We start from the raw sequence: 24,885 nt of genomic DNA, 5'->3' as shown, positions 1-24,885 counted from the left end.
ATGGGCAGTTATTACATTATGACCATGTGCAACAAAGTCTTACTGCAATTACATCCTGGTCGTTGTGTGCACATCTTCTCACTTTTAACCTGAAACTAAATCCTGTGACATTGCTGTGAGAAGGTAATTGAGGCTACTCATTTAAGGAAAACCCTATCGAGGTGATAAAGAAACAAGACAACAGTAACAAAGAAACACTTTTATTATAAGGAGGCAGTGTGTACAAAACGTAAACTGTGGAAGGTAAATCATACCACAAAGTCCTACAGCTCTGATAGTGAGGATGGACACTCTTTTACATTTTTCATGATGAGACATTACTTCATTCCAGCTGAGAGACCTCATGGAAATATGCACCCAGCATCTTGGTTCCCTGAATGTAGTTGGATCTGAAAGTGAAATATAAAATAGTGATGAGTTTGTTTAGACAGTGAATAGTTGTTTAATACAAACTGCAATAGAACGGACACATTTTCTTTCCAACTTGGGTGGAACACCTTAACAACAACTTACTAAAAACACGCCTTACATAATGTTTTCTTTGGCATGATCAATACCATTTCTTTTCCAGTGAGCTTTTTTTAGCTGGAGAGGTGTGGGTGTGAAAGTAAACTAAACTGCACTGTGATACCTGTTGAGTTTCTCATTCTGGGAGTGAGCTCCATCATCGGAGGATCCGATTGGAAGCAGCATGACGTTACGCCCTGTGGCCTCCTGGAAGGTCAGGGTGACGGGGATGCTTCCACCCTCGCGGGTCAGGTCAGGCTCCACACCAAAGACTACGGCACAGCAAGGAGGATGATATGAAGGTTAGAATAGTAATCCAGTCAAATGAAAATCCCTCCTGGGCCGTAAGAATTTCCATCAAAAGGTCTGGTGACTAAGTCTTTGTACCTGTCTTCATGGCTTTTCGACCAGCCATGTAGTGCGGGTGGTTAAAGTCAGAGACCCAGGCCTTGGCTCCATGGCCCATATATACATTGAGTTTGTTTGGGGATCCCGTTTCAGCAAATGTCTTCTTCAGATGGTCGATAACCTTGAAAATAAAAGGAAAGAATATCAGAGAAACCAAAGGACCAATAAATTCATACATACAGTACATATATATGTTTAATCAAAAGGCCAAACACCAAAAATAAAATGTTATGCTGCTCTATAAATCTGCTTTACTGGCACAATTTTAGTTGTAGACATAATTCTATCCAGAACAGCGTAACCAAGCGAGTCATCTGTTAGATACATGGTGATTGGTGAAGTCATTAACTTTAAAATTTCACTGACAGGGACTAATATTTTCCACATAAAAACTACCAGAGGATTTAATTAGAGTTAGTGTTAGACACTACCATTCAATTTCATGGTCTACCTTCTTCTCCACAACTGTGGGATCCATGTCAGGGACGAGTCGGATGGAAAACTTGCCAATGACCTTGCGGGGGATAACAGTCTTGGCACCTGTTTCAGAGAAAGCCCCCTCGATCCCATGAAGAGAGAGAGATGGGTACCTCCAGCGGTGCATTAGGATTTTCTCCTGCAGGGAAAAATAATAGGATTAATACACCTTAGCATTCACCATATTAATACGGCAGCCATTTTCCTTTAACATCTCACACACGCGTCACGGTTGTACTACTGTGATCTAGGCTGCAAGTCGTATAAACCTAGGGAATCTGACAAACTTATCATTTCTCCCCTCCTCAACTGATCACCAACTAGAGAACGAATATTTAAAATCTGGAGGGACATGTGTCACGGTCAAACAACGTATTTGATAGCCCCATTAGCTACGATTAGACAATAGCTAGTGTTAGCATTCAACCAGTTTGTAGCTAACACTAGTGTTTGATAGTGATCAGTACGACATTTTTACTCTGAAACATTACTGCACTTGACACATCTATTCAAGCCAGGAAGTGAACAGATTAAACAGATCTATCCTCTGTCTTTTGAGCTGCTGATCAGTCGGGTAGCAGTGACATTATAATAGTTTCTCAGTTTCTATGACCTGCGACCTGGATCACAGCAGTACAACAAGGAAAATGGCCTCAGAGAAGTGCCTCAATGTACAGAAGAGAAATAAGCTCCTTGCCTTTGTCTCATGCAGCAGATGTTTAACTCCAACATCTTTGCAGTACTCATCCAAATCAAACTCAATTTTCTCATACAGCTTTTTCTCGTCTTCCGTCAGAGGGGCCACTTCGTCGCTCATCCCAGGAACCAAAATCTGTCCCTTCCCGTTGACCAGGGAGCCTGTTTAACATGTGACAAACAGGAGATTAAAACTGCTACAGTTCAGAGAAGCGTTCGTTTATGATCCGAGTTTGCTTCTAAAATTGCACTCAAATGGGTTAATGAGGTTATAATTCAATAATCAGCTTCACTTGCCCATAAGTGCAATAAGGTCGGTCATAGCCTCATGAACAGAGCCGCCAAACACCCCCGAGTGCAGGTCCTTCTCACAGCAATTCACCTTGAAAGATAAGAATAAACTGTTATGGTGATGTGCTGCATCGAAACGCAATTTCGCAGAATGCAGAATCACAGATGTTCTGCTGCATCATTCAATTCTGTAGGACCACAGTTTAACGGATTGTTCTAAAAGTTAAAACATCGCATCAATTTGACTCCACCTCAATGAAGAAGTAGCAGATTCCTCTCAGACCATAGGTGATGCAGGGTTTGGTCTTGCCCAGCCAGTAGTTGTCAGAGATGCAGACGTAGTCCACGTCTTTTAAGAAGGTGTCTTTCCGAGATAGCACTAGCTCATCTAGGCCCTCAGATCCAGACTCCTCCATCCCCTCGAAGCAGAACTTGATATTGATGGGAAGCTCCTGGAAAATGAAGAGAGATAAACTTAACTGTTAAAATGTCTCTTTACATCATCAATACGTGACTTAGCTGTTAATTCTGTCTCTTATGTTATTGGTTGTAAAGGTTGTTGAATTACTTCTTTGTAGGACATCATTTTTTGTTTATAGTGACATCGGGATGATGTCCTTCCAAGCATGTAATCACAAATTACTTTTCTATCCATAGAATCTATAGGTTGTGTCTTTGGCCCTACAGAATGTGATACATCGAAAAATAAAATTTAAAAAATACAATAATTGTGACTTTAAGACATCACTTATCACACAATGTCACATGATGAGGAATCATTTTCTGATCAATATAGGTTTTAGATCATCTGTCGCCCCATAATATGAGGATATTATATATTTTTGTTGACCTTGAACTGTGACTTATCATCTGGAGATACCCTCTGTCGTGAAATGTAAGGGATCTCACGTGCCTAAAGCAAGTAAAGGTACATAATACTGGTGTGTAGCATGCTTAAAGTAATGATTATTACATATAACCTGCTGCGTTAAGTAACTAGTGTCACTAATAAGAAAACAAATCATGAGTGATTTAAGTACAGAACCTTTGGTAAAATGAATGAAATATAACCAGAAGTCCATTTGTTAAAGAGATAATTAATGAAATATATAACAGGTAAGGGCCAATTCTTTCAATGCCTTATGAGCTTTAAGTGTTAGACCTTATATTTCTGCCCCTCAGAGTCAAAGTCGTTGGAGAAAGAGGAACTTTTCTCTAAAAACCTGTTGGAGAAAGAGGAACTATTCTGTGAAAATAGGGAAGTGCAGTAGATAGCAGGGTGGGGCAGGGTCGATAATGGTCAAACACTGTGTATGTATTGTATAAGCTGTTTTATCACAATGACAACTTCTCATAACTGCTAAATCATTGTGATGATACCTGGGAACAGTCCAGAAAAGGGGAGGAGAGAGTGGGAGAGGTATTTAAGGGGTAAACTGGGGAAAGTAGAGTTGCTTCTTTCTCTGCAGTTATGCTGACCGGCGAAGGCCCTTCCCAGATGCAGACGAGAGATAGAAAATGTAGTCTCCTCTCGTAGAGAGAGAGCATCCATGGATTATATCTACAGCTTGGATTTAACTATTTTGGGAAGTCAACTATCTCATCAACGAGACAAGCCAGGGGAGCTGTGGATTACACAGTTCGTTCTGTGGATACTTTTACCTGCCCTACCATTGGAGTTTTTGATTACAAAAGACGACTATTGGACTTTGTACGGATTTTGGAAATCTCAACAGAATTCAGACTTTTGGTAGGAATCGAGAGGTGGCTTCGGCCAAGCCGCCCTTCACTCTCTCTCTCCAAATATAATGTTTTGAATTTTATTACAGTATGCTGAAGTTTTTATCTTTTATATTTTTACTCTTTACCTTTTAAACTTTAATATTGTATTTTGATTAATGCTGTACGCTTTGCCTCTGCTAAAACAAATGCAATAAAGATATTAATTAATAAGAGAAGTTGCGGACATTGAATTTGTGCTCAGTATGATAGTAAATGGATTTCTTTGGTGATTTTTAACAATTTACAGATTCTTAAAGGTTACTCTAGCCAATCATTTTGACACAGATCCTTGGGGCTTAACAAGGCCACTAAACAATTCCTAGCAACTTACAAGTGCTCAGATTATGAGAGGAGAGCTGCCGTTAACGTGCGTGACTGAAATACGTTTTTTCTCATCAAGCTATTCAGAATTAGACTATTTCAGTGGAAGCAGGGTAGACGCTTGCACGTAGGCAGTTAGAAGCTAGGCGTGTCTCCTCACCACCAGCTTAAACAAGTTTTAGTGAATCTCTTTTTGAGTAAATCTGTTAGGAGCCTGAGACTCTGACCCTTTAAACGGAGAGCTGGAACAGGAACTCCTGTACAGGGGCTTATCACGACACCTTCCAAGAAATATTCCCGGTTCCCCCCACGCATTGTTGAGTTGGGCCTACCCCACTGGAACAAGCTGCTTCTAGCTATGCTCAGAAGAAAGACTGGTTTCAGTTGAAACCGATTATCTCTTTGAAGCTGTTCATACAACTTAAATTCTTGTGCCCCACTTTCCAGTGTTGAAACTGTGCAATAAAAATCACAATATCTTTTGATCATAGAATAGCTACTGGATTTGTTGACTGGAGCTGCTGAGTGAAAGTTAAGCATATCCTGTGTAATTTTTTTACTTGATAAAACCAATGTCACATGTCGTGACACTTGTCGTTTCAGGGATGTGACTTGGATTAATCATTAAGTGTTGGTTGGATAAAATCTGCAACACCATTCACAATTTCACTCAGAGACCTTTGACCACTTTCACGATGACAGGTCAGACGTGATCAACAAGTAATTATCAAATCAGTTCTGTACTCTATCACTGACCTAATTCATTTCTGCAGAATTGCACTGTGCTATAACTTTTCCTTTAATATCAGTTAATCCGACCATATGATTATGAATTAAAGTGTGATCTAAATGTTTAAGTTTGTATCTACCTGCTGGATCTTCTGGTGGGCCTCAATGCAGTTAAACCAGGCCAACACTGGACCCTTGTCATCAGTAGAACCTCTTCCAAAGAGCTTACCTGTAAAGACAATGAACGTTTTAGTTTAGACTTTACTTGAGATTGTTACGTCTTTCAAATTATTCTGATTGTTTTTGTTTGCAGAAAAAAGTCTGTGTTACTGTCAGTCTCAATGTTCACCTCTTCTCTCCCTGTGGCAAATACAGTTCAGGTAAGTTCAGAGCTGAGTCTGAGATAAACACTTGATTCAGGTAACATGTTTTTACTTTCTCTGGTGTCATCTGACTATTCTTAGACAGAATGAAAGAGAAGAAAAGTTATCTATCCATCCATTATTACTCCAACATTTTTATTCCCTGCTGGAAAATTACCTCTTTGGGTTGTTATATCTACAGCCCCACACAATATGTACAGACAAAGTTGCAGATCGCTTGCACATTATATAAGTGGGAGCAAGGTTAGAAGAAATAGAAAGTGAAACATGTTGCGAGTAAGAAAATAATTCAACAGACAGGAAGCGGACCAGAGGAAGTGGATGTTGTTCTTTCTGTCAGCTGACTGTCACCAGACAATACACAAGATGATTTGGGTATTGATATTAGTTGAACCAAAAATCCAGCAAGCAAAAACAAGGAAGGATGTGAAAAGTTGTCTCAATATATTATGCCCTTTTGCCCTCTGGAAAGCCGAGCCTATTGCTGATTCTACTTAAAAACAACAGCACTGGTTCAACTCGATCTGTGAGTACTGCAGATAAGACATGATTAAGAATATGGCTCTGGGCTGGACTTTGGAAATATGCAAACAGTGATATGATCACAAGAACGAAGCTGATAAAAGCGCAAAGGATAATTAACTCAAAGTTACATTTCAGTAATGCTGTTGAAAAAGAACAAGTTTGATCATATTAGTAAGAGAAAGTGATGTTCAAATGTTTTATTATATGCCTCATTCAAACTACTTTGATAATTTTTATACAACTCAGCTGATATGGTTTTGTTCTTACCATCTTTCTCCACCAGAGTGAAAGGCTCTGTATCCCAGCCGTCATCAATACTGGCTGGCTGGACATCAAGGTGGCCGTAGATACACACAGTCTTCTTACCAGGGTCTGACCCCAACTGCCCCAGCACGATAGGAGGCAGGGGGATCTCCTCTCCAGAAGGAAGCTGCGTTAAAAAAATGTATAATATAATTAATGGGTATATTATATAGCTACCTTTTTGGAGAGGTTAAAGTTTCTGGAGAGAATGCATTTTGTTGAAATAGGCACACTGTTCGGAATCCTGTTTCAAAAGTAGCATGAAAAAGTTCCAGAAAAACATTAACAGCACACACTCACCTTCTGTTTGCCAATGTCAACCATCTCCACTGTGCCCCCCAGTCTCTCGATGTCCTTGGCGGCCATTTCCATCATCTTCTTGATCTCCCCACGCTTCTCTGGCCAAGCAGACACACTCTGCACTGCCACCCAATCAGCAAGACGCTAGGAAATTAAAAACATTCACATAAACGTAAGGCTTGGTTAAAGCTTCATTCCAAATTGTAAAGTGGAACTAGTGTTACTTAGCACAGTTCGGTTTCCATTAACTTTAACTGCAGCTACTGTTAACATGTCACTAATGGGATTTGCTGGGGTCCACTAGCTCAACTTTTATCACATATGGCTCACACATCTAACCCAAGCTCACTCAAAATGAATGAGTTACAACGCTCTTCATTAACAAAGAGAAACACAACATAACTGCATTGAGTTACGAGAGCTATTTGGGAGACACTTCTTATCAGTCCAAAGATAAGTGGACTGTCAGAGTAACACAGCTAACATTAATCTTGCATTAAACTATTGTGTCAAAACTTCCATCAGAATGAGCTTACCTGCACATACAGATCCTGGTGTTCATCCACATACTTGAAAAGCGTTTTAAGATGAGCCATCTTTGCCAGCGACAGGAGGAGCTGAGGGTTCAACAGGCAGAAAGGGTGTGAGAGTCTACTTTCAACCCCGTGCTGTTTTATAGGACAAAGAACACGCCATCCTGCTAAATGCTGACCAATGCTGGATTTCCGTCTCCTCTGTCATGCACACGTTGTAAGTGGGGAGAGGGACAGAAGTGCAAGTTCCATATCAGGAAGTGGAGCTGGTGTGATTTTGCAACAGTGCACAGCTGACTGGCCTGCTATTTTGTGCATCTTGTAGTTTCTAAATTAGTGTGTGATTATCTAAATTGTACAATTTATTTTCTTTACCCTAGAATGGGCCCTTTACATTGAAATACTTTATATTTACATCGGGAGCGGGTCCTCTCTACGGAGGACGCCATGTTTTTACAGTCTTCCAAACTGGACAAATTAAATATCTTTTTATGACAACTGAAGGATGCCACAGGTTCTCCATGTTTGGAAGGGGAGGTGAGGGGTATTGAGCTGCAACATTCAACTTCACCACTAGATGTCACTAAATTCCACACACCAAATCATTTCACTGTGTATGAAAACGTCCAATTTAAAAACCTCAGTGGGATCACTAAATAATTCACAAAGGTTATACAATCATATACTCGCAGAAACATTGATTACTTAAATACGCTAAATTCATTATTAGCACTGAATCTGAAAATGAGCTTCGTTTATCAGGGCATTTTCAATAGAAAAATAGTGTATAATTGCAACTTTTGGGACATATTTAGCATATGCATGTGTTCAGGCTTTTTATACATCCACATGTATAAAAAGTTACATATTCAATTCAGGAAAGTTGTGTATATTATGCATTGAGATACTGGAGCTTTTTAAAAACTCGTAAGGGGACGGGTGTACAATATTAGTGTAGGTTACAAATGCTGTGGTGTTGCATGTTACGTAGCTCATTTGTGTAGGGACACGTTTATAGCAGCTATGTACTTGCCCCTATACGAATGAACATATAAATACATACCTAACATCTGTCTTTACATACAAGCCCGACTCAACACACCATCTAACTGAGGGTGACGCAGGGAAACGCGTCTGTTAGCCGACAGGCTAACTACATGATACAGTTTGGTAACTTCAGGTTACGTTGGGCGAGAGCTAGCTAGCCTGTCCGTATGATTTCTGAAACAAGGCACGTGATCGGCAGCACTTACTTCGTGTTGGTCACTCGGCAGCTGAAGTCCACATGCGACTCCTCACCTGACAGCTCCTGTGGTTAGAAGGCGCTTCGACTCAGTCTGATTTGTTCACGACACAGCCCCAACACGTAATCCTGGCGCAGAGAATTGTGGGTAAACTGCAAACGCTTCGTCACGTAAGAGCCAGAGAATAGACTGGTCCAGGACCCCCACCCCCCATCCTTACAACTAACTCCTAAATTACCTCAAGTGTTTATTAAATAAATTGTATAACACACACACACACACACACACACCTCTTTACAACAGCTAAAGAAACTGAAAAGTGAGTTTTAAAACAAAGATTTGAAATGGACAACAGTTGAAGTTTCTAAAATGCAACAACATTGTCAACCTGCATCTTTACAAATTTTTTTTGGGCAATCTTCTCATAGCAGGACTCACTCATTGGCACATAATGAATATTGCAATAAGGAACCAAATACACCCAACATTTCGGCTAACTTCAACAAATGCAGATTTATAAAAAAAAAAAAAATCTACTCTTCAAAATATTTTATATACATGAAGCTTTACCTATCCAATAGTGTGCCAACCTTACTCACCGATTTGACCTCAGATTATTCTCTTATTATATAAAAGGGTTTTTGTTTAGTCTGCTTATGCCATGTCATAAGGTCAGACACCAAGTTGTACATGACTATTTTGAGTTGGCCAGTTTGAGTGTGTTGGCCAGTTTTTGATTCTAAATAATATTTACAAAAAAACATTCACCCTCACAACCGTCAGGTTACATGAGGATCCTCCAGGAATTTCAGAATGTGTGGTGAGCAAAGCATTTTGATCCCCATCTGGTGAATGGCTGTAGTAGTGCTGTTCATAAATCCCTGCCTCCTCCATGTTACATGGGCCAAAATAAAAACTCTAAGAGGACTTTTCATTTCATTGCAGTTATCACACCAATGCATGTTCAAAAGTATTTTTTTCTAGCAATTACAGGTTTACTTAGTTTTGCTAGAAGAAAAAGACATGATTGACAGTTGAGACAGACATGTAATGGTCGAGCGCATGTATAGGTGGCAACTTGCTACAGAAGCTCCATTCCCACATTACTACTGCAAAGACAGACTTCAAATGTTCAGTGCAAGATGGCATATACACAGTCTAAGCTGCTGTCCCAAAACATGTTTATTGTAATGTTGCATTCAGTGAAACACTTCCTTTTCAGTGTCCCAAAAAAAGTTTGTGAATGTGATTATCAATGCCACCATGACTAGTTAGCAGCTACTAGACTGACCAAAATTCTGCAGGTAATCTTCAACAAATTACCAGTTAACCTTTCCTGTAACTGATTATATTGAAAAGCAAAGTCTATATAGCATTGTTCAGAACGAGAATATTTTTTAAAAAAAACCCAAAAACTGTTACTGTAATTTAAAATATTGCATTTATTGTTTTGTTCATCTCAGGTGTTGCAGCAAATCCCTATGGTGCCTAGAAGCAAAAGAACATGGTTAGACAACATTTAATAGAATTGACAAATTTTCAAGATTAAAACTCACCTTTCCATCAAATGCACCGCTCTTCACATATCTTTTCTGATGGAAAACACACTTCTGTAGAGCACATGAAATAAATCTGCAGAAGAAAATATTTCGAAAGCTTTAGTGATCATTTGCAAGTAGTACAGATGCTTCCAATACTATTCTCGTAGGTTTAAATGTCCATGGACAGTCAGTGTTGGCTCCGAGTTCTCCACTCACTTCTTCATCAAGGTACTTGTTTGTTGTTTGATCCATGAACTGGAAGGCAGTGACCATGAAGCGCTTCGTGTAGCGTGATTTGACAGCGTCGCTGACTTGAAGGATGGACACGTTGGGGTCAAAAGGGTTTGCACATCTACAGAGGGAAACCCAAGTTATGCATCACCTATACATAACTGATAGGTGAGGACAGAGGGTAAGGATATTAATGAAAAGGCAGTGGGCTCAGTCATACTTACCTTTCATAAACAAGCACAAGTGCATTCTTTGCAGAGAAAGGGTAAGCTAGACAGTAGTTGACGAGAATTACGGCCTTTGGTAATGGAGTATTCAGGTACAGTTCAAGATACACCGGTTTGCCAAGGAGCAGGCGCAAGGGTTGTTGGTAAGTGGGCAAGTAACTCGAGTACGCACTATCTGTTAGGATTATACAGACAAGCAAACTTTTACTCCAGTCCAGCAAAGATAATTGCATTTGGTTTTGTAACGAATGAATACCGACCTGTAGCAATTCTCAACTGAACAGCATACAAGCCAGAGGCAATGACTGATGATGGCAACGTGGACGATGGGGTCATGACCATGTAACCAACACTGGCCAGTGACTGCTGAGTGTTACCATCTTTGCTGTAGCGGCACTCAACCATGAATCTGTAAAGACAGGGGGTTTAAGATTGGCATGTTAGTGTAAAACCAAAACTACCATTAAGACAGATGGTAAATAACTTAAGTAGAATTGCATCAACAGAGTTAGGTGTGCTGTATAGATTACTAACTTGAGTGGGTCACTTCTTGTAATTACGCCATACTTGAGGTTCAGAGCTTGGACAACAGATTGCACCTCAGCCAAGTAGATCTTTGTCTCACCCACTTCCTGTAAAGAGAAGTAATTTTCTCCTCAGGTGGGCATCAGGTCTCTCAGGCGTTTATAATGTACTGCAAGCATTTTTAAAGCGACAAGTAGCTATGAAGCCCATTCAAATTAATCTTACTGGAGACATGCAGCAGTTGAGAGATTATAATCAGTGCTAGGATGTGTTCACATCAAGTGAACTGAGAAACATGATCCAACTTTAAGCAACTACAAGCGGCACACAAAGTAAAGTTTAGGTGTAATATTAGTCACTTCTTGTCACAAGGGGTGCACTGGGTGAGTCGTGTGTTGATGGTAATATTGTCATTTTGGACAGCGACATTTAAAATGCACTGAAAGCAGCTGCAAATTATATTTAAGCAGTAGCACTATTCAAGAGTCATGTGGGGGGGGGTCAACTTACATATGCACGAGTTCCACATTCTGTAACTTTAAACTTGAAGATGGCGACCTTGTCATTAACAAGGACTGGTTTACAATTTGGATATCCAGGAATAACAAGCTTGGTGGGGTCCACAGGGATGGATGCAGAGTCGAAGCGAATGGCAAACACAAAGTGCTGATCCCCAGTGCACTCTAAAATGAAAATATAGATCAGAACTGTCAGGTTACCCGGTTCTGAAATACTAAAATTTCTTAGAAAACAGAATCCTTACCATCCAGTGGATAGTAGCAAACAGATGAAACAGAATCCACACAGCACCCAATCTTTTCACAATACGCGGAGGAGATTTGTGACTCGCCACAAGACACCCTTTCCCCCGTAGCGACTGCACAATCTGAAACAAGTGCAATAGACATTTAAAAAAAAGGGATCTAATAGAAAAGTCAAGACACTTAAGCTTCAGTGGCACAAGATTGTATAAATACTTCAGTCTCTTAACTCCTGTTGATGGTACATACTATCTCATGTTTGCTCAGTCTGATAGCTGAGGTAAATCTTTGGCCATCACATCAGCATGTGCCATTTCTCAGTGCCAGTGAATTTCTGCTCAATCTCTGTTTGCACTCACTTTGTGCTGGTGATGGTGGTGGAGTTAAGCACTTTTCCTTAGGTTTGTCAGAGCGAGGGCGCTGGCCAGGGTCAAACTTCAGACTTTCTTCGCAATATGCTGTAGCAACTTGTGTCCGACCAAACTCATTGATGTACAGTAACTCCAGTCCGTAGCTGTCCGTCTGAAATGACTTCAAAATAGAGCTTTTCCATTAGACTAAATTTTAGGATTAAAAAAAACAAGATGGAGCACTACATGTTCTAACCATCTTGTGGAAAATGCAAAAGCAATTCATCTTCAGTAACTTACATGTTTTACATGGCATCCACCAAAAGGTACAGTCAAAGTGTTCCTGAGAGGGTTCACGTCATAACCACAAGACTCTGGAGCATCCATGACAGGCAACATGTCTGTTGAGCCTGGAGGGAAATTTATTCTTAAGTAGAGAACATTCATCAAAATTAAACTTCACTTTTAAATAATCAGAAAATCTAAGTACTTACCCAAAACTCTAACTTCACTTAACTGCCCTGTGTGCAGAGTAATTTGAAAGCCATTTTCAGTACAGACAACATCGAGGCCATTAGAGCCCAAACTGGTACTACTGGTCCAACTCCTTGGTGGGGCGTCCACAAATTCCACCTCATATTGACCATCTGTACTGCTGGGCAGGTTAGTTAAAACAGGACCACCACCTGCCACATGGAATCCATAGTCACCAAAAGCATCCATGTTACTGGTGGCAGCACCTTCAACCTCAGGAAGTTCATCTTCAGGAATTGGCTCATAGCCGTAACCTGGAGGGTAGGTAGATGAAAAACACAGAAATCTTATTAAACTACAAGAAAAAAAAGCTTCCTAATGTAGAATTCTCAGGTAGAGATTTGTTTGAAGAGTAAAAATTCAGCCACTGAAGTTGACTGATCAATCAATTCCACCAAGAGAGCACACCGAGCTCCACAGCCGAGTGCACTGATCAAATCAATTGAACATTTAACAAATAGCTACACAATCCTAAATTCAGTCCATTTAGTTAAAAGAAGTCACAGTCCAACCACAAAAGGGAACATGCAACTTATTGAATACAAGACAAGGTTAGTTAAAAAAAAAGGTGCTGCTAAAAACCTGACTGCACAACAGTAAGAGATACAAATATATGAAGAGCACTAACAAGTCAAATCAATTCCCCAATTTAACTAACATTACTCAGACCAGCAAATACAAATTGTAATTTCCTGTACCTTAGAATAGCCCTTTTATATTTAAATACTTTAAATCTACAGCTGGAGCAAGTCCTCTCCAAGGAGGCCACCATGTTTTTTTTTTTTTTTTTTAACAGTAGTCCAAACTAAAACACCTTTGAGTTTTTAGGACAACTGAAGGCTACCACAGGTTCTCCTTGATGTTTGGAAATGGAGAGGTATTCAGCAGCAACATGCAAATTCGCCACTAAATTCTATTCACTGAACCTTTAAAGACTCAACTTTCCACCTGAAATATGGTCAACTTAAAATTCCTTGCTCAAAAACAATCTCAAGTACATACAGGTCCTCAGTTTAGGGTCTTGAGTTATGGGTTTGCCTGTTTCCCTGCTTCTGCAGCACATGTAAGTCCTGAGTGTGGAGACACATCATAGCAGAGACAGTGACATTAAAGTTTACCTTCCGAAGAAAAGCCACGAGCATCAGTCCAGCGCCCGGCCTCGTACAGACTGAGGAGCTTGGATTCGTCGATCGGCTCCCAGCCCCGCACCGGCAGCAGCAGCAGCACCAGCCCAACCAGCAGCTCGACCCCGAGCCCAGCCATGGATGTAAGTGAACGGTCAAGCTCAGACGATGATACTCGGATAAAGTCGCTGTGTCCCCGCAGCGGTTCAAGTAGTAGTCGGAGTCCGATTGATTGCACCTGATGGCTTATTGTCACCTGAGGCCAATTAAAGGCCCAGGTGTGTTCAGTGAAACCCGCCAATCAGCTGCGAGGAAACAGAAAAGGAGGAAGTTCAATGTTTATTATTGTTATTATTTATTTGTATATAACAAATGAAGTGATCAAAATGTTTTGTGTTATTTTGTAGGATTTATTATCATTTACGCTTTGGCCTGAACTTGTTTTTTTTAGGCAAATACGCAAATGCATATTAGACACAATTTTAAACCTTAACAACTTTCTTTTATTGTTGACTTTTGCCATCACTTTTAAATGATGTCTCTCTGATGTTTTTGTGTTGTATCATTTGCATTCTTTGAGTTTGGCCTTTAAGATCTGATGCAATCCAGTAAAACTATAAAACATATTCTTCCTTTATAAAGCTTTGTATATTGGTCAGGTTTTATTAAAACGTTCCTTCAGGTGTTAATTAGTCATTGTTGTTGCATTGGGCTTCATTATTTCAAAAAATTATTTCTAATATTCTTCCTAAATGTTGTTTGCAAAACACTAGAAACACTTCTCATTGTAATGTGGTCTAGTTCAACACCACTTCAAACTACAACTTAAGTCATAAACATATGGTTAATTATTACCTCTATCAGAACTGAACATTATTACCTTAGTAAAGGTAGAACTGATTAGATCGTATGATTATTATAATCTTATTATTAGTTGAACCTAACAAAGTGGCCTGTCTATTTTGAAGAAATTAAATTTGAACTATTAACCAAAGTGTAACTTTCTATATTTTCATAAAATTTCCAAATAAAAAAAAAATATTATCACAAAAAGATTTTTAAAATGTAATGTAAATTTTAAATTTACCAGCAGTAAAATAACACCATCACCATGAGAATTTTTTATGTGGACAATCAATTACTAAAATCCCCCAAAGTAGAATCAATGTCTTTGAGTTGAAAGTATAATATTACAAGCTTCATACAGATGTTGTAATATAATGTCATACTCTATACATGTAGCCACGCAGACTGATGACTCAGGGTATAAGGGGTCTCAGTGTTGCATTAATTCCAGTAACTTAATTTCACATCACAACAAAATGAGTAAACTCAGCTGTCTCCCCCATTGATTAAAAAATGTACTCCATAATTACAGATTATAAATCTCAATATTTCTTGTAATCAGTTGAAAAATACATTTTTTAAAAAGTAAACATCTTAGTGTGGCCAGAGACTTTATTGCATATATTGAAAGTATACAAACATCCATGTACTCATTGCATCACAGGTCAAAGGAACAAGCAATTCGATATTCGGTCTTTTATTATTTAAAACAAAATGATTTTCAAAAAAACATGGATGTTTTGATTGTCAGACAAAGAGAAAATCACTTGTAGGAGTTGGCTTTATGTTTGGGCAGGAAGTTGAAGTTGTTCGGGACAGGTCCGAGGAGCATTTCACTGGAGAAGGGAGAGGGTAAAAGGTTATAGTCATTAAATGCATTAAACAATCTCTTTAGACTTAATGGAGCTTGCTGAATGTTTTTATATATATATATATATATATATATATATATATATATGAGTTTCCTGTTCACCTAATCGTGATCCAGTCCCCAGCGTTTTGACTGGCCATCAGTGACTCCAGGTAGTTTCTGCCCAGGTAGTACGGAGGTCGATCGTTGATTTTCTGAGGCACTCGCTCCAACAGACCCACTGGAATATATCTGAGACACAGAGGGATGAAGAAGGAAAAATAAACTTTATCATATATTCCCACAGCATATGAAAAACAGTAATTATATAATATTTGTTTAGGAAGAAGAAATAAAATATATTGCATGATGGTGCCCACCTGCACATGAAGGAGAGCCACTCCAACATGAAGGTGCGGGTCTTCTCCACACCCCGGGTGTCAGAGCCCCAGTGCTCCAGACCGAAGTTGGTGAAATCCCTGAGGACGTCCAGGCGCTCGCTGGACGAGATGTCCCAGTGTCTGCTCTCCTTTATCTCAGTGAAGATCCAGGGCTTAATCAGAGCACCCCTGAAAAGACAAAATCCAAAAGAGAATTTTATGGGATCTGTAATATTTTATTGTCAGGTATTACCATTATTTTATCTATGTTGTGTACCTTGCAATCATAATACCAGAAACTCCAGTCTCTTTTGCCTTCATGGCATCTTCATAGGACAGAATGTCTCCATTTCCTGGAACAATAAAATCAAGTCACTTTAGCTCACCTCTTCACCCACAAACAGAATGTTCTTTTATGGCCTGTGCATGACTTTACAAAAGTGAAACTTCCTCATTGTATTACTGTTTTTGTACAGTAGAGGGGGTTGTTCTCTCTTTCCCAGTATTTGTCTCCTTATTAACATTTTGCCCTCTTCAGTTTTCTGTGTGCAGCTGCAATCCTTTACATATTAACATACCAAAAAGTGGGACCGGACTGGCCAACTGGGAGCAGGTGGTGATATAGTCCCAGTCAGCTACTTTAGTGTAGCGCTGCTCTCTGGATCGACCATGCAGCTGGAAGAAAATGACAAGTATCATTATCGTTCGATGCCCAAATCATATCATTTTAATTTGCAGGTATAACATGTAAAATCTTTTTATTGGCAGGATAAACAAACTGCTCAAACCCATCTCTCTTTTATTATGTATGAATGCATCTGCTATTTAAACCCTGACCGTGATCATGGAGACGCCCCAATCTTTCATCTCTGGGATGAGTTTGTGTGCCATGTTGCTCTTCTCCTGAACTCCAGTGCGGATCTTGACCGTTAAAGGGACATCAAGGACCTGCAGGAAGAAAAACAAGTTTTCATCCAGCCTTTAACTTTGAATTAGAAACTTTGTAGAATCACTGTCTATGTGATCCAAGCTAAATAAACACGTTGTTTTCAAGGTACAGTTATAGTCACCATTTGATTTGAGTATTTCCTCTTGTATGGTAAACCAAAGCATAACTGACCTTCTCTGTGTAAGGTTTTACAAAAGGTAAATAAGACACTTACATAATTCATTCCCTTGATAATCTGTTCAAACTTCCTGGTGCGGGTCATCAAGCCGCAGCCTCCGCCCTGATGAGGAAAAGCAAATAAACATCTTTCAAAGAATGTCACATTGATGCTTTATATTTCCTTTTAAATCCTGCTTTCCTCCCTTATGTACTCAATTAAAAGTTACAGTGCATTACAATTTTAAGAATGATTCTATATTATACCATTTATTGTCTAAGAATGAACCTATAAAAGCCAAAGAGGTTTGATAATATTGATCAGGAAATCTTTCACACTGGGCCCCATGTGTATCTAAAGTTGCAACAGTTTACACTGCAGGGAGGAAAAATAAATAAATAATGGGACTCTGATTCTGGAACCCTTCCTTGATGAAGGTTTACCTTCTTGTAGACGAGATCGATGGGGCATCCAGAGTTAATGTCCACAAAGTCGACATCAGTGTTGTTGTTGATGAGCTCCGCACACCTCGTCATGGTGTCGGGGAAGCAGCCCTCCACCTGGAGACACATTTTTAATTTCAGCACTGATAAAAAAACTTCTTTTCACTGAGAAGTAGACATTATCCAAATCACAACATGAGCAGAGTTATTAAACAGCTCGGATGAGTTCTGAAGAGTTTTAAGATTTTCCACAATAACTTCACCTGGACGCCGAAAAGATCTTCACTTTCGTGCCTCTTGAGCAGGGCCCACTCGGACTGCTGCCCCTGCAGCAGGTTTGTGCACATGGCCATCTCCCCACAGGTGATGTCTACGCCAAAACGCTTGCACACACGGCGGAAAGGCAGATTTCCACACTGAGGAAAGAGGGGGAAGCATTATTATGGGCATTGATTTGATATAACTTGTTCTCTCAGTAGTGTAATATGTTTGTTTTAAACATAAACTACACATAAAATCAAGCACTCTACACTTCAAACCATAGACAATACAAATTTTGTAAGATGCCACAGATTTGAATCATTTAACCTTTTAACACAAACTTCAATATTCATTTCGTCTGGTCGTACTTACAGTTGTAAGAGGAGCAAGGTAGAGCTTGTCTCGAAAGTCCACCTTGAACAAAGAAACACAAAGACACAAATTTCTTATCAATGTACGCACACTACTTATAGAGAAATGTAATGTCTCTTAAATATTAATCAGTGTGAATTGGCTTTAAATTAAGTGTTTGTTGAGCAAGAAGATGATTATTCTTGTGTTATTTAAAATAAGTCAAGGAACTACTTTGACAAATTATACAGTAATCTTGGAGGATATAAAGTTGGCTGAGATGTACCTGTTTCTTTTCACATGGGCGCAACTTGATGACATCTTCATCAGTCAGTGGGCCGACCGTCTTTACTGGAGGCTGTTTATCTGGGCTGGACTGAAGCTTGGCACAAAGAAACCAAAAAACTATTTACAAAATGCCACACAACACCATGGTCATCTGATTGATAGACTGATGATAAAAGGTAGAACTCCAACTTTGTACCTGTGTTTCTGCTTCAGTAGAGACGTGCTGCTCTCCTCCTGCTGGATCTGCGGATACTTTAGTTGGACACGCTTCACCTGAGTGTGTGAAAGAACCGAGTTATAAAACCAAATTCAATCCATTCAAATTTTAAATATGTCTATTTGGATACCAAGCCCTACTTTAGAGACATTGCATTTTCACTGCCAATTGCTGCACTCTGTCAGTGTCAGTAAAATTTCAACCATTTAAAAGACACATTATAAGACTCAGACTATAATATAATTGCCAGCTTCATGCTTACGGAGGAGCAGAAATACTTGTAAACACATGTAAATCCATATCAGTAGATCTAAAACCACTTGAATCCTCTTACCATTCCCTTGCTGTTCGGTTTTTTTGTCCCTGTTGTTCGAAAGCGTTTCCAGGTACTCCTCTGACTTTGTGAAGGGCACAGAACGCTTCCTCAGACGAATCTGGAGGTCTTTGCTCAAGCTGTTCTTCACCGGGTTCCTGCCTTCGCGAGCCTTAATTAGTTCTGCGTTCTCCATGGTTTGAAGTTCAGGTGTCGTGTGCGCCTTGGCGAAGCGACAGCAGAGACCATAAGAACATTTTCCAGACGTATCATAGAGGTAGCAGCGTTCCCCGATGTCAGCCGGCTTGGATGCCAGGTATTCAGCGACGTCATGGTAAAAGTGGCATTTGTCTCCAAAGGGACACTCCCTGTTCTCCTAAATGGAGAGAAGACGGGACAGCATCTATCAGCTGACAGAGTTATTGTACGTGTTCGTGAAGGGTCAGTTAACGCTTCATACCTGAATGATGGAGAGACACAGTCGTTTTTCATCATAGGTGGTCGGCTTCTTGTGCGGCCTCGACTTATTTTGACCTCGAAGGCGTTTACCATCGGGCTTCCCCTCCTTTGCCCTTTCCTCTGGGTCGGGTTTAAACTTTTTCACTTCAGGCCCCTGCACACACGTCTCCTTTGTCTCCTCAGCTGCACCATTATCACTGGCCTTTCCTCCTTTTGTCTCGGAGTCTATATAGCTGTGAAATTTTTCTTTGGTTGTTATGAATCTGCAATGACAAGAAAAAGCAGACGATAATAAGCATCCTGTTGTTTCAACATACTTCTTTCTGTTTCCAGAACGACTCAGATGGATTTCACAAGATCCTTACTCAGGTCTGAGGGCAGCTTCGCCCTTTACAGCTACATTTGTCCCCTTCTCAGCGGTGACCTCCGCGGCTTTTTCCATCACCGACCTCACCAGGTGACCAGCTTCGTTTAAAACACAGCACGACAACATTATTCATCTCATGATCCAGCGAGTCTCGACACAATCAGGCTGCATATCCTCATATATATAGGTATCATATAATCAGAATCACAATTCTATGTCACAAGGAATTTGGCTTTCAATTAGGGTTGGGCAATGAAAACAATAAAGAATAATTATTGCAATATAATTGTCACACAGGAAAATCAAAGATGGAAATCAGAATAAATTAAAAGCACACACACATATAAACACAAACATCAGAATGTTTTGCAATCTGCTCTTCTCTTCTGATAGCTATACCTCCCATTCATTTAATAGCTGATTTGAAAATGTATGTGCTTCTTGTAACGTCCACATATAAACGAACCGAGTCACTTGTGTGTTGTTCCTAAGGTTGTCACAGTAAACTGCTGGTGTGGCATATCCTGCTGACATCAACTGACAAAATCGCGACCATGCTACCAAGCTAACAGCTAACAGACAGTTGACGCGTGCAACACCGCGAACAACGACTTGTTCATTTATTTTTTTGATTGTTTAAAAGTATCGTCATAAAGATCAAGACGCATTAAGTGTATGAAACTGACTTCACTAGTGTTTCTCACCCCCTGAGACACACAGCAACAATCCGGCAGCGTGAGAGGATGATGTTGTGCAGCTGTCAGGCGGCGTCCGTGCTAAACTAGCAACGAATGATGGTTGGTTCCGCCTCTACATGTCTGTGGTGCTTATTCCCAGTTATTATTATGACTATTATAACTATTTATTATACTTTTATTTGTCTGTCGTGAATAGTCACAATAGAACGTATTATGTTATTTAGATATAAATACATCTTAATATCTATATTTCTAAAATAAAATGTTTGTATGAGTACATAAACACATGAATAGGAAATAATGTAGTCAGATCTTATGTTATTAACTTTTATTTCAAAAATCAATCAACATGTAGTCATTAACAAACATGTCAACACTGTGCATATACATTTTTTACATCTGTCAGCAAAAAAAATATTGTTGATTACTCCACTTGATATAAGGGATGAAACATTTAACAGTCAGTTTAATAATTAGTTATTCAACATAAAATAAAGGAACTGTTCTGATACACAATTGTTTCATTTAAGTAGTTTTTTTTTTGAAAATGCAAACTATTCTAAATGTCCCGCTTCTTAAATGTGAGAATTAGCTCTGTTCGTTATTATATGTTTATAAATTGAATATCTTTGAAGATCACAGCGTGTGTTTTGGGAGGTTGTGATGCTCATGGTCACTACTTTCTGACTTTTTGCTCACCAAATAATCAATTAAGAAAACTTATTGTCACATTGATGAAGAGACATCAGATCTGTCAGAAATTATATATAACACAAAATAAATGAGTAAATGTTGAAACAAGAAAACATGACTATCCTGAAGCCAAGTTGAAGTAAAAGTGCCTTCCAACATGATCATAATTATATTCCATCTTCTGGTGGGCCAGTAAGTTTTTCTATCTTTGCATCAAACCGCTTTCGGCTGGAGTCCAGGATGTTGATGCCGTTCTTCTGGAAATCATACCCCACTCTCTTCAGCTCCTCCAGTCGCCCTGTGATGTTCTCTGTGCTGTAGTCCAAAACCTTGGGCTTCTCCAGTATCTGATTCATGGTTATTCCCCCTTTCAGCAGGCAGTCCAGTTTCAAACTTAATGTGCTCGACCCAATGTACAGGACCATTGGATAGCTAATGATCAGGTTTTTAATGTCAGCTCTCCGACAGCCGAGGGAAACCATCTTCTGCTGAAGGCTGCTAAAATTGTTTTTCAGATACTCGTTTGAAAGATCCAGAATTTCCGCTACAGGGCCTTGTAGAAGAGCCAGCAGTTCTGCATCACTCAGCTTAAGAGATGCTCTGAGGATATCAATGTTTGTCTTGACTCTCTTTGTGCTTCGGATGAGAATGTAAAGGTTTCTGGTTATGATAGCTTTTACAAACTGCTCTGGATTCTTCCCACCCAGCTCTGCACAGATGTCTTCCAGAAACTCCACCATCTGCCTGTTCAGCTCTAAACTGTTGGAGAATGTCCGCGGCGCTGTTGTCAGCAGGCGGTGGAGGTCTTTGGTGTTCAGTCCCAGCGACGTCAGAAAATGTATGTTCTTCTCCAGGTTCCCATTATCACTGGAGCGGAAGAAAGACTCAGGTGAGCGATCCAGGATGGTCACAATTTCTGCATCAGTCATAAAGATGTTCCTCCACAGATCCCAGCGCTGTTCCAAGTGTTCGACCGAGCGAGTGATAGCGCGGGGGTACCGGGATACGATGCTGGCGATTATTCTGCGGCTGGCACCTTTGCCTTGCAAAAACTGAGCAAGGCCCTGCTCGTTGGTGAAAGCTTTACGAAACACGCCGGGCTGTCGCTGGCGAGCCTTTTTCACATCAACTCCCATGAGGTTCAAGTTCTCCAGCAGAGACTCATTCTCTGTGTTCCCCGGAGGCTTGAGCTCATTGGTTTTTGTGGGACCAGTGCAAAGCTTCCCTGGAAGGCACATTGACCTCAAATGTACATGAATGAGTCTCAAGCTGTGCTGCAATGTCACGGACTGATGGAGGTTGAGGAGAGCCCTCACACCAGGTAACGCAGCCATTTTCCAAGAGGACAGCTGCTCTGTCACATCACCGCCAGTGTCAGTGGAGCTAGAAGAAACAAAAAATGAACTCACTTTACCACAATAACCACTGTGTCATAAACAATGCAGGTTTTAATGAGATCTTTGATGGTAACATTTAACTACCTATGACACTGTAGTATATACATACACTATATAAATATTCTTAGACAAATATATGTGTTATATATTGAAGAATTGTTGTTATTAACATGTGGGTGTTAGAGTGGGAAATATTTTTGAACGGTTATTAAATGCATCACATCTTAATTATTGAACAGATCTTTTTTATGTGAGCTCTAAATGTGCAAGGTAACCAAGACTACAGCTGTCACATAAATGTAATGAAATACAAAATTAAGAATAAACAGGAGGTTGCCAAGTATATAATGTAGTTAATGACACCAGTACTGATATAAAATACATATTATTAGTCCCAAATTAGTCCTGCAACCAGGTCTGGTTTACTTAGAAAGTGTTTCTAACAGGTAATGTTAAACCTGCCTCAGGACCCTTCTTAACTCCAGGTATTCATTTTCAAAACTAAACTTTACCTCATACCTATGCCTTGAATGGATCATCCCAAATTATAACATATATATATATATTTGTAACTTCAACTACATTAGTTTCAATGAATAAATAAATGAATGTTTCTTTATATGCTTTGAAAAGTCAGTGTCCATAAATACGTTCTATCCATTCTCCATATCCTTGATATCATGCTATACTTCATTTTAGTCCATATTGCTCTTTCAGGCCTGTTTTAGATATAAATATGAAATCTATTTGACTAGAAGTGTATCAGGGCATAAAGTTCATATATCGTGCAGCACAATAACAAACAGAAGCACATTTGTCTGAGTTACCAAATCTGAGTTGGTAGGTTCATAGATAGAATTAAGTTCTGCATGAAGTTCAACTATTCAAACTCTAACTTAGCCACATAGGGCCTGAAACACTCGATATATATTACAAACAGTGCGTGAAGTCTAATACATAACTTTTAATACTGACCCATTGATCAACCTGAATACCTTTTCACGCGACATTTAATAAAACAGCAGATACCTTATCTCTATGAGTGAAAGTCTCCTGTTGGGTTGTTTGTCTTCACGCTGCTGAGAGTTTACTCCTCTGACAGGTCTGAGAGCAGCACACAGCGGAAACACACAACTTTGTCGTTTGAGGAAAGAGCCACAACGTGACATTGGTAGTTAGCGCCATCTATCGGTGTGGAGGTAAAAAGGAATTCACTTTTTTACCACTAGATGGAAGCAAAAGGTTTTCATTAAAGTTCCTGCCTGTCATTGGATCTGGAGGCACACGTGAGATTATTAAGTAGCAATAACCGATGATATGATGAGAAACAATGTGAAATATGATGATGATTGCATCGATAGGCACTGAAACTGGCCATTATAATGGTAACCTCCATTTCATTCTCATTAGTTTACCTACTCTTGTTATTTTTACGCTTTTTATAAATCCAAACAACCCCAACCCAGTTTTTGGATTAGCCAAATTTATAGACTAAATTAAAATCTGATGGGGCTTGAGTCCTCCTGCAGCGGCTGCACGACTCCCCTCCTCTCTCTCCCCCTTACACAGATAAGATGACCTGAAGTGCTTGTCCACTGCCCGTCAACACCACAATGATGTACTTCAGAATGTTAATGCGTGCACGACTGAGTGATAGGTATGTTAGATAACAGAAAACCCAGCTATGATGTATATGACTGTTGTTCTCGCCTTCACATCACTCATGTGCTACATGTCATGTTGTCACAAAGACCAGCATTGACTTTATTCTTTATTTAACAGAAATTGCCCCCACAACTCTTATTGAATAAAGGCTCAAATGCCCAGAAATGATATTTTTTTAAGTAAATGATTGTTTGATCATGTTTACAGTGCATTTCATCTCTATAGTTGATTTCACAAATGTTCAAGTCCTTCTCCACCAGGATGTTTTTTTTCTTGTTCTGTTGTTAACTTAATTTCAGCATATATCATTTCTCTGCACCTCCTCAGAGCAATTAAAACCCCCCCGAAATTCCCAGAAAGATAATTTAATGGTAAAAAGAAGCAATATGGCTCCAACACCCCTGTGACCCTTGAAGGATGGATGGATGGAGGAAACAATATTTTATTAGGATAGACTTCATTAAACAGAACAAATTCAGCTTTTGAACCTATATGCAGGAACAAGAGAAGAAACATGATATATGAGAGTCTGACATTCACCATTTACCATGTGTTGTGGTTCACAGCATGACACTGAGGAACCTGCTGACCCGTTTCTTCTCTTTACTGATGAGACCCACCACCTATGAATATTTTAACACATGTGATATCTTCCTTAGGCAAATTAACTTTCACTCCGCTGCTGTAACATTGAGGAGAACGTTGTGTGATAGTCAAAGCAGCTTTCTCTATGACATGTTTTTCCACTTTTTACTGTAT

The 24,885-nt window shown here is 39.6% G+C and overlaps 4 protein-coding genes across 5 annotated transcripts; all 4 read right to left on the bottom strand.

The window, feature by feature from the left end:
• Nucleotides 1-184: 184 nt before the first annotated feature.
• On the bottom strand, nucleotides 185-8,663 carry LOC118125041 (cytosolic non-specific dipeptidase-like). The gene is made up of 12 exons (XM_035183392.1): nucleotides 8,509-8,663; nucleotides 7,259-7,339; nucleotides 6,723-6,866; nucleotides 6,387-6,549; nucleotides 5,352-5,440; nucleotides 2,631-2,831; nucleotides 2,386-2,470; nucleotides 2,090-2,250; nucleotides 1,367-1,531; nucleotides 895-1,036; nucleotides 632-779; nucleotides 185-389 (listed from the first exon to the last, which is right to left on the bottom strand). The coding sequence occupies exons 2-12, from the start codon at nucleotides 7,316-7,318 to the stop codon at nucleotides 323-325; spliced, it is 1,425 nt and encodes a 474-aa protein (XP_035039283.1). The 5' UTR covers nucleotides 7,319-7,339; nucleotides 8,509-8,663; the 3' UTR covers nucleotides 185-322.
• A 1,258-nt stretch (nucleotides 8,664-9,921) lies between these two features.
• On the bottom strand, nucleotides 9,922-13,990 carry LOC118125156 (zona pellucida sperm-binding protein 4-like). Its single transcript, XM_035183533.1, has 12 exons — nucleotides 13,787-13,990; nucleotides 12,629-12,922; nucleotides 12,435-12,544; nucleotides 12,144-12,315; nucleotides 11,787-11,909; nucleotides 11,534-11,706; nucleotides 11,033-11,130; nucleotides 10,759-10,907; nucleotides 10,496-10,673; nucleotides 10,257-10,392; nucleotides 10,056-10,131; nucleotides 9,922-9,987 (listed from the first exon to the last, which is right to left on the bottom strand). Exons 1-11 carry the CDS (start codon nucleotides 13,929-13,931, stop codon nucleotides 10,063-10,065), a joined length of 1,647 nt encoding a protein of 548 aa, XP_035039424.1. The 5' UTR covers nucleotides 13,932-13,990; the 3' UTR covers nucleotides 9,922-9,987; nucleotides 10,056-10,062.
• A 1,242-nt stretch (nucleotides 13,991-15,232) lies between these two features.
• Nucleotides 15,233-20,467, bottom strand: dus3l (dihydrouridine synthase 3-like (S. cerevisiae)). Of its 2 annotated transcripts, none has more exons than XM_035183530.2 (16): nucleotides 20,378-20,467; nucleotides 19,672-19,771; nucleotides 19,308-19,569; nucleotides 18,869-19,223; nucleotides 18,514-18,590; nucleotides 18,316-18,411; nucleotides 18,051-18,092; nucleotides 17,681-17,833; nucleotides 17,418-17,534; nucleotides 17,032-17,097; nucleotides 16,706-16,816; nucleotides 16,447-16,543; nucleotides 16,146-16,221; nucleotides 15,869-16,057; nucleotides 15,612-15,740; nucleotides 15,233-15,474 (listed from the first exon to the last, which is right to left on the bottom strand). In XM_035183530.2, exons 2-16 carry the CDS (start codon nucleotides 19,746-19,748, stop codon nucleotides 15,402-15,404), a joined length of 1,920 nt encoding a protein of 639 aa, XP_035039421.1. In that variant the 5' UTR covers nucleotides 19,749-19,771; nucleotides 20,378-20,467; the 3' UTR covers nucleotides 15,233-15,401. The 2 variants fall into 2 exon arrangements, with proteins under 2 accessions (XP_035039421.1, XP_035039423.1); XM_035183532.2 differs by having other exon boundaries at nucleotides 20,360-20,460.
• A 217-nt stretch (nucleotides 20,468-20,684) lies between these two features.
• LOC118125271 (transcription termination factor 1, mitochondrial) lies at nucleotides 20,685-23,590 on the bottom strand. The gene is made up of 2 exons (XM_035183709.2): nucleotides 23,491-23,590; nucleotides 20,685-22,447 (listed from the first exon to the last, which is right to left on the bottom strand). Exon 2 carries the CDS (start codon nucleotides 22,396-22,398, stop codon nucleotides 21,232-21,234), a length of 1,167 nt encoding a protein of 388 aa, XP_035039600.1. The 5' UTR covers nucleotides 22,399-22,447; nucleotides 23,491-23,590; the 3' UTR covers nucleotides 20,685-21,231.
• Nucleotides 23,591-24,885: the final 1,295 nt, after the last annotated feature.

This window comes from Hippoglossus stenolepis, chromosome 17 (assembly GCF_022539355.2).
Source record: "Hippoglossus stenolepis isolate QCI-W04-F060 chromosome 17, HSTE1.2, whole genome shotgun sequence".
NCBI lineage: Eukaryota > Metazoa > Chordata > Actinopteri > Pleuronectiformes > Pleuronectidae > Hippoglossus > Hippoglossus stenolepis.
This window is presented reverse-complemented; position numbering and strand designations above follow the sequence as displayed.

Bases quoted from the DNA above. Each gene is read 5' to 3' on its own strand.
- dus3l (XM_035183530.2), bottom strand. From the start codon at position 19,748: ATGGAAAAAGCCGCGGAGGTCACCGCTGAGAAGGGGACAAATGTAGCT. The intron at 19,570-19,671 runs GTAAGGATCTTG...TTGTCATTGCAG, and splicing joins GAAGCTGCCCTCAGACCTGA to ATTCATAACAACCAAAGAAA. The intron at 15,741-15,868 runs GTGGGCACCATC...TCTGTGTCTCAG, and splicing joins TGGCTCTCCTTCATGTGCAG to ATATATTCCAGTGGGTCTGT.
- LOC118125156 (XM_035183533.1), bottom strand. From the start codon at position 13,931: ATGGCTGGGCTCGGGGTCGAGCTGCTGGTTGGGCTGGTGCTGCTGCTG. The intron at 12,923-13,786 runs GTAAACTTTAAT...CCTACCCTCCAG, and splicing joins TCGTGGCTTTTCTTCGGAAG to GTTACGGCTATGAGCCAATT. The intron at 12,545-12,628 runs GTAAGTACTTAG...ATTTCCCTCCAG, and splicing joins AAGTGAAGTTAGAGTTTTGG to GCTCAACAGACATGTTGCCT.
- LOC118125271 (XM_035183709.2), bottom strand. From the start codon at position 22,398: ATGGCTGCGTTACCTGGTGTGAGGGCTCTCCTCAACCTCCATCAGTCC.
- LOC118125041 (XM_035183392.1), bottom strand. From the start codon at position 7,318: ATGGCTCATCTTAAAACGCTTTTCAAGTATGTGGATGAACACCAGGAT. The intron at 6,550-6,722 runs GTGAGTGTGTGC...TTTTTAACGCAG, and splicing joins TTGACATTGGCAAACAGAAG to CTTCCTTCTGGAGAGGAGAT. The intron at 1,037-1,366 runs GTAGACCATGAA...TTTATTTTCAAG, and splicing joins CCACAGTTGTGGAGAAGAAG to GTTATCGACCATCTGAAGAA.